At 41.6% G+C, this 7,810-nt stretch overlaps 1 protein-coding gene across 1 annotated transcript in view; it reads left to right on the top strand.

Moving 5' to 3' along the window:
• cpne5a (copine Va) overlaps positions 1-7,229 on the top strand; it is a gene marked incomplete at both ends in the record, with an annotated part of 93,659 nt that extends 86,430 nt beyond the window's left edge. The window contains 4 exons of the mRNA XM_079492584.1: positions 1,735-1,837; positions 5,077-5,134; positions 5,790-5,863; positions 7,041-7,229. Of these exons, the coding sequence (XP_079348710.1) occupies positions 1,735-1,837; positions 5,077-5,134; positions 5,790-5,863; positions 7,041-7,229 (424 nt within the window). The remainder of the gene's footprint in view (positions 1-1,734; positions 1,838-5,076; positions 5,135-5,789; positions 5,864-7,040) is intronic.
• Positions 7,230-7,810: the final 581 nt, after the last annotated feature.

The following is a 7,810-nucleotide window of genomic DNA, read 5'->3' on the forward strand; positions in this document are numbered from 1 at the left end:
TTTTGCTCCATGTTCTCTCTCTATTCCTGGCTGAAAGTCAATCCTAAGGACAACCTTCAGTGAGTCGACAAGCTATTAACGGCATTACAACAGAGAGTGATGGTTGCTCTGTCAATTTAGCAGAGCTAATGAAGGGAAAGTAAACAATCAGCTGTCTGGTTGAGATGAATCTAACTGTGGTCAGACCAGACCAGACATTTATGGCACCAGACATGTTCTAATCTAGGTGCTACAATACTGTGGCGTTTTGACATTGAGTGGGATAAAAAACCTCCATGTCTGGTTTGGAATAGAAGAGGCTGATGGGGTGATTAAAAATCAGACACCATTCAACCGATGAGTCACTTATTACTATACTGTGGTTAAGTGGTTCTTGCCATGCTTTTCACCACTGCATGCTTGCTGTCACAAAAGAAAAAAATAGCTCAGGGTAAATAGGCAGTGTCAATGCAGCATAAAAATGGAAACCTGAAGAAACTTTGCTTTAGCTTGACACGTTCACCAAGCATACTTTCACTAGATGAAGACAGTTGCACATGCACAAGGATGTGTAGTCTACCACAATCGTCTCGTAACTGCCGATTGTGACTACAGTGCATAACTGTAGTCCCAAGTTTCCAAACGGTGGGATGTATTTTCCTGTTCCAGTTCAGTGTCCCTTAGCTTTGTTTGATTGGCTCTGCAGCAGAACTGAACTGTAAACACAAATTATACGTTTACTGTGCGTGTTTCCCGTTCAAATCTGCTGCCAATAAAATGAAGCTATGGGAAAATGAACTGAGAACGGGTATGTGTGCCACATTCTAGAAACCTGGGACTACAGTTATGCTATTGTCTTCCAGACAAGATGAGAATATCACTAAGTAGATACTGTATTAACCTAAATATTGGGAGCAATATTTTATAATTTATATCAAGGTGTGTCCAAGGAGTCGGAGAGACCCCAGTGGAATTCAAACTTCTTATTAGCTCATATAAACCTACATGTATTTAAATGTGATCTTCCTTGCAAGATAAAAAGACTGATTAGTGAGGCCACAGTTATTCATCATTTATTTTAATGAATAGACAGATCCCCAGTCTGTAAGTCAGATGTATTGACCACCAGGGTTATGGTTAAGAGCTTCTGCTAAATTGCCTACTCCTACAGTGTTGTGTCGGCTGAAAGCCATATTTATATTACTGAAAATAAATAACTGATTATCAATGGATTTTCATGGAAATCTGTTAATTTCTGCAATTGATGCAGTCGTACGATGAAGTCTGAATTAGGTTTAATGTTTGTTTATGCAGACCTGCCCTACATTCCTTTGTCAATGACCCACTGTGCTGTTTGATTAAAATGTCAAACACAATCATGCAGTCACACATTCAGGAGTCTGACCTTGGCTTGATAATGTCCCTTCTTTCTCCCTTACCAAGTCTGGACAATAATGAGCACTGGGCAATCATTAATGTAATGAAAGAATATGACTATACAGTGCCACTTGCTGCATAAACACATTAGTAAATTATTCATAGTGCGGCCAGCAACGAGCAATTGAATCTAGGCCGCCCGGTGGTCTCTGATGGGTTATTATTATTGTGTCTGGATGAGCCAGTGAGACTTGGATACACAACACACTCCATTTGGGAAACACTGCTCCACAGTATATGAATACAGTGCCTTTTCCTTCAATTTGGACTGCTTGGTGCCGTCTTAACTCCATACTGTACTCAATGTCCTTTTCGTAGCTATGCAGCGGCTGTACAGGATGGCTCTCAGTACTTTGTTCTGCTGATCATCACTGATGGCGTCATATCAGACATGGCACAGACCAAGGAAGCCATTGTAAATGTGAGTTCCATCTAAACCTAAATGAAGGGGGTTCAATGTCCCCCAACTCCTGGTTAAACTCTGCCTGTCTCTCTTTGTCTGTCTGTCTGTCTGTCTGTCTGTCTGTTTCTCTCTGACATTTTCTCTGCAAGGCATCTTAATTGCTTTTAACTTACTATTGCACAGTTCTTGCCAGCCTCCCCCTCAGGAAAAAAAAATCAATCTTTGTTACGTTTACGATTCTGGACGTCAGTAGCACTAGATTAGAGGAGGATTTATGTGATGTTTTCTGCTCTGCCTGAACTGTTTTGTTTTCCCCCCTGAACTTGGAAGCTCCGTTTGGCCATTCTTTTAGCTGTCAGCACTACAGACACAAATTTCCCTTGACTTACCAATTGCAGACCAATCGTCCCTCCTGGATATGGGATGTTCAGTAGTGGGATCGATCTGTCTTGATAACAGAGAGAGGGGGGGGGGGGGGCTGTTATGATTATAAGTAGAATTGTAAATGGATGTCCTTGTCACACAGTACTGTGAGAGGGGCCTAATGTGATAAGGCTGTGACATGGCCTGACATCCTGTGTAATGGTCGCCAGTGGGCGGCAGTGGCTCAGGGGTAGAGTAGCCGGTAGAGCAGCTTGATAGGAACCGCAAGGTTCCCAGTTTGATCCGAGTCGAGAGTTGAAGTGTCCTTGAGCAAGACTCCGAAACTCTAATTGCTCCCGATGTGCAGGTTGGTGTGTGAATGTGTGTGTGAATGGGTGAATGTAATGCACAATCCATGCACCATTTACCATTATGGTCAGTGTCATACCAGCATCATGGACAGTATCATGACTGTGATGCTGACCACGATACCATCCATTTATATCCATCGGTAGGACAAATAAAAGTCATTTTTCAAGGTTTCGAAGAAACATGACATTTTTTACATTATTTATTTATAATAATGTTACATTATCATTAAAATATGAGTGTTTTGCCAATTATTTGGGGGCCCACTTGTGATATCCTCATGAACCAGCAGTGGTGGGCCCCGGCCCACGGGCTGAGAGTCACTGATGATATAAGCCATCAAACAGCCCAGGAGTTCTACTGGGCTTCTTCTCATTGGAAGAACCCACAGCAGACTGGGTTTAAAGGGAATAATCGCTGGATGAACCCACAGCAGACTGGGTTTAAAGGGAATTTGCGACTGTTAGTCAAACCATTAGAACAGCCACACCTTCCTTTTAAGATCTTGTCTGCTGCTCTACGCTGCCTGGGCCAAACCTGCTGCTGTGTCTAACCGCTGACCTGGACCCTGCTACTGTCTCCTGTCGGCACCGTAGAGCCAAGGACTGAATGACCCGTTTCAGTTGGCATGCAGCCATTTGCTTATGCTGATAAAAACAAAGATATGGAGTTATGTTCTGTGCTTGAGCTTTCTTTCTTGTTTTCTTGTTTTTGTTTTTGCTGCTACCGTATGTTAAATGTGTCTTTTTGTAGATACAGTGACATCAAAGCAAACCTCTGTTGGGAGTACTGCTGTTAGCCAAAACTGTTTTTTCCTGTTTCCCTTAGTTCTACACCTTAGCCTTCACTGCCAAAAATATCTAGTTATTTAACATGACAGCCTTTGGGGTAAATAACGGCTCAAACCCTTTGCTTTGATGTTATTCTACCGTTCTTTCCCACAGTCTCCAGACAGGATTGTAAATCATAAAGTAGGAGTTCTGTCTCCCTGGCTCAGTAGTCCAAAACAGAGGTATTGCTGCCACATCATTCATTTGGCTCTGCTCTTAAACCGTCTCTGGGGCGATACATTCTCCCACTTGCCTAGTGGACAGTGAGACTGACTTGAAATGAAACTGAAATATTTTGAAATTTATGGAAATTTAAGGGGCTCTGATGAACAAAGGTCATTATGAGAGGAATTTATTATGCCAGAGGATTCTTGACCTGTGAAGTGGGAGGAATGAGAGTTGAGTCGTGAGAGAATCCCAGGCAATGTAACAAATAGTGCAAACTAAATAATGTAGGCCTGCATACTTTACTTTATATGAATGTGATGTGGCGTTTAATAGGCAAGAATGTAGAACCATGTATGTTCCAGAGAGATATAATGCAGTAGTACATGCTATTGTAGGCTATGTGTCAAACTGATAGCATGTCTGAGCCTCCAGCAGTAATGGAGAGAGAAATATGTTGATAGATAGGTAGATATAAGAGCGGAACGCAGGAAAGAGAAACAGAAAAAGGGTAGAGATAGAAATAATGTGTGGCGACTCGCGATAGAGGCAAAGAGAAAGCAGATACAGATACGGAGAATGTGGTCCTCCTACAGTAAGTGTTCACTCTTATCTGTGACAGTCTTATTCCCATGGGAGGGTTTCCAGGAAGGCTGGCCTACTTGGGCCCCTTCCTTCCGCATGTTTTTCTACAACAATACTGATTATTCATTCATGCACTTTTGCATCCTCACTATGAGACACGCAGACTATACAGTATTATCGATCCAATCAATACACAATGAACCGGAGTGGAGATCTAATCGGACAGTACACAATGAACCGGAGAGTGAGTCACAATGTGTATATTTGTATCATTTATTTTCACATAGGTATTGTGGATCGTTTTTTATCTGTTAATGCACATTACTGCAGTGTTTGCCATGATGTACTATTGATAAATATGTGAAACCCCTTGCGTTTTTTTGCCATGAGCAAACAAAATGAATAAGTAATACAGGAGCGTGTGACTGTCAGATGCATGTGGAAGTAGCCATGTTTTATGCATATTTGACACACCACTCATGTTGGGACATTTTGTCTTTTACTCTTTTACTCAAATTGGTTTGTACAGATGAAGCAGACGAACCACATTTAAAATGTTACATTTTAGAATTTGACATTCTGTATTGTGCCACTGCCATCCTATATCATTGTAATGTTCCACAATTCGTTGGCATTAACTGTGGAGCCACAATGCTCCTCTGAATTGAATAATGCAGTTTGTCCGTTCTCAAGGGAATCCTGCTGTATATTGGCAGATGTCACTGCTGTACTGCAATGACCTGTTTATGCTAGCTGTCAAATTGGAACTGGACCATTCGTAGTATGGTGTGAAATGCAAACACAAGATGATGTTACTGTATGCTATTGTTGTTCTTTTTACTGTTGCTTTGGGAAAACACTAAACAGACATACTGTACTGACCACTATTATGTTCATAAACCTCCAGCTATTCAATGACTTGCTTGTTGCTTTCCTTCGTGACAGGCGGCTAGGCTCCCCATGTCTATCATCATTGTTGGAGTTGGCCAAGCTGAGTTTGATGGTGAGATGGCTTCTCTTCACTCACACTAAAGACCCTTTTGCACACAGTCAGAAGATTTGGCATGAAAGAAATGCACAACAAAAATGCAAAATGTGACCTTCTGGAGACCTTTTTCTTTAGTACCTCTATATAGGCTAATACAGTATCATCAGGTCAGGCTCAGTGTGCGGCCTAATGTCCCAGGTTTTCAAAGTGGGCACCACATGGGGGTGCCAATGGGGATAATTGGAAAGGAGATGAAAAATATATCATTTAGAATAATATATGCGTGCATTTGTAATTGGAATTCCAATTCAGTTCATATGATAATTGTACTAGTTTAACTACTTTCAACCTGACGTCCTTATTTTGGGCATGTTATTATTGTCAAAATCTTTTATTAATGTTCAAACCTTGTCAAGCACAGTCAAACATTTACAGAAATAGTGAAAATAAGTAAATTACATCTACAAGCTCACAACACATTGTGATATGACGCATTGTGAGCTTACATATTGTCTATATTCCCTTTTTTTTTGCAAATGGGGGGTGGGGTCCTTGGCTGAAATAAGTCATATTTAATGATTATATATGAATATGAACGATTCTCTGCTTGTGAGATTTAGTTTGGACTTGGGAATAGTTTACTTTACATGAATTATTATGACCTTTGTAGCTATGGTGGAGTTGGACGGCGATGACATCAGAATCTCCTCACGAGGAAAGCTGGCAGAGAGAGACATTGTACAGGTGAAAAACCTCTGCTGTTTTCTCTCTTTTTTTTCTCAAATGTTTACTGTAGTGACTCTAGTGAGAGAGAATGCCATGGGGAAACTTTGCTGCATCTTGGGACGCTGATACTTGATACTACATTTTGTGTGTGTGCATTCGCACGTGTTTTCCTGTGATTGGGTAGAAGCCCTCCACGCACTAATTATAGCAGAGGCAGTATCATGTTGATGCCAAAGGAATTCGGCCATGCAACAAATTTATGTCAAGTCTGTACCGAAGTTGTACCATATTCACACAGATGTACAGTAATGGTGACCTGCAGTCCATTTCGACTCAATACAATTATTGACATTGAAAACAAGGCACGTACCGCACCGGTCTGCACGCCTTGAGCCCCGTGAGGCATCAGCCGGGCAATATATACGACATATATTATGGCAGGTCCATGTACACTAACAGTATGAGACACTGGAGGGATTTTTATTTAAAATGATGGATACAGATAGGGACAACACTCGGCCGTGTAGAAGTAAATGTATTTTACTTTGGATATTTTTGGGGCTTCTTTTCTGCTTTTATTGATAGATACAGTAGTCAGACTAATGGGAAGAGAGATGGGGAACGACACGCAGCAACGGTAATTGAGATCGTGAGTAGAACCTCCGACGCGCTGTCAGGCGGCATTAGCACCCTTGTGCCCAGACGGCTACGCCTGCCGTCCGGGCCAGTACTTGGTGATCTTTACTCGCACACTGCCATAAATTATCTTTCCCGAATGCTCATAGCTATTTTCAGGGGCAAATATGAGTGAAAAGGCTAGCTGTGCTGTCAATTCAGCACTGTCCAAGTAACAATAGGGTGGGAATCAGTTAGAATCTACAATATTTCGAAATTGCACATTAGTTTCCATATGAAGTCAACGTCAGCATTCCATCACTGTCAACGCAAAAGCGGTAGCATTCCTTCCCAAATTATGAAATGGTGTCTAAAATTGGTGGCTCAGGTGGCACTGACATATCCAGCATCCACTCTTTTCTATTCCAAGAGGCACACATGGTGCCCTTGACAAGATTAACAATTTGTTAATGATTTTTTTTTTCATACAGTAGCATCACAATTAGTGAGCATAGCACTGCAATAAAACATATAAATAAATAAATCATGTCCTCAATTTCACCCATGTCGTCCCATGCAGTTTGTACCATTCAGAGACTACATGGACCGCACGGGTAACCACGTGCTAAGCATGGCCAGGCTGGCGAAGGACGTACTGGCTGAAATCCCGGACCAGCTCATTCTTTACATGAAAAGCAGAGCCATTAAGCCCTGCCCCATTCCACCAGCCTGCTCACCTGATGACCACACCCAGACCACGCCCATCTGAGCACCACAGAACACAGGGAAGCGAGGAGAGGGAAGAATGGGAACCTGGTGGATTCTGTTTGCCTTTGCTCGCCTGCCCACCCTCTCTCCTCTCAGAGGACATGATTATGCTTCAAAGCCTTTTCGTAAAAATGTATCCAGTCACACAGAACCACTGAGACTCCATTTATGTTTGGAGCGAGTGTGTGGAAAGATAGGAGCCTAATGTGAAAGGAGATCTTAATTGTTTGCTGTCCAACCTGTCAAAGTGGCGATTCAATGGATAGAAAGCGTACTGTTTGAAGGCGTAAGTATAGTAGAATGTGCCAGTGTGTGTTTGTGGATATGATGCCAATTATGGAGTCGGTGAGTGTTGAACTATAGTATGCCAATTGTATTTATTTATTTATAGAGGAAATAATTTATTTATTAGTTCGGGGAGTCAAGTAATATTCCCTGTAGTTTTTCATCCTATTTTTTGTGATCAGTGAAAAAAGAAAAAAAGAAAAGACAAACATTTCTACTTTGATAACTGTATTATAAAAGCATGCGATGAAACCTATCCAAGGGTTTATGAATCGTTGTCACTGTACAGCAATTTAT

This window comes from Electrona antarctica, assembly GCF_951216825.1.
Source record: "Electrona antarctica genome assembly, chromosome: 2".
Taxonomy (NCBI): domain Eukaryota; kingdom Metazoa; phylum Chordata; class Actinopteri; order Myctophiformes; family Myctophidae; genus Electrona; species Electrona antarctica.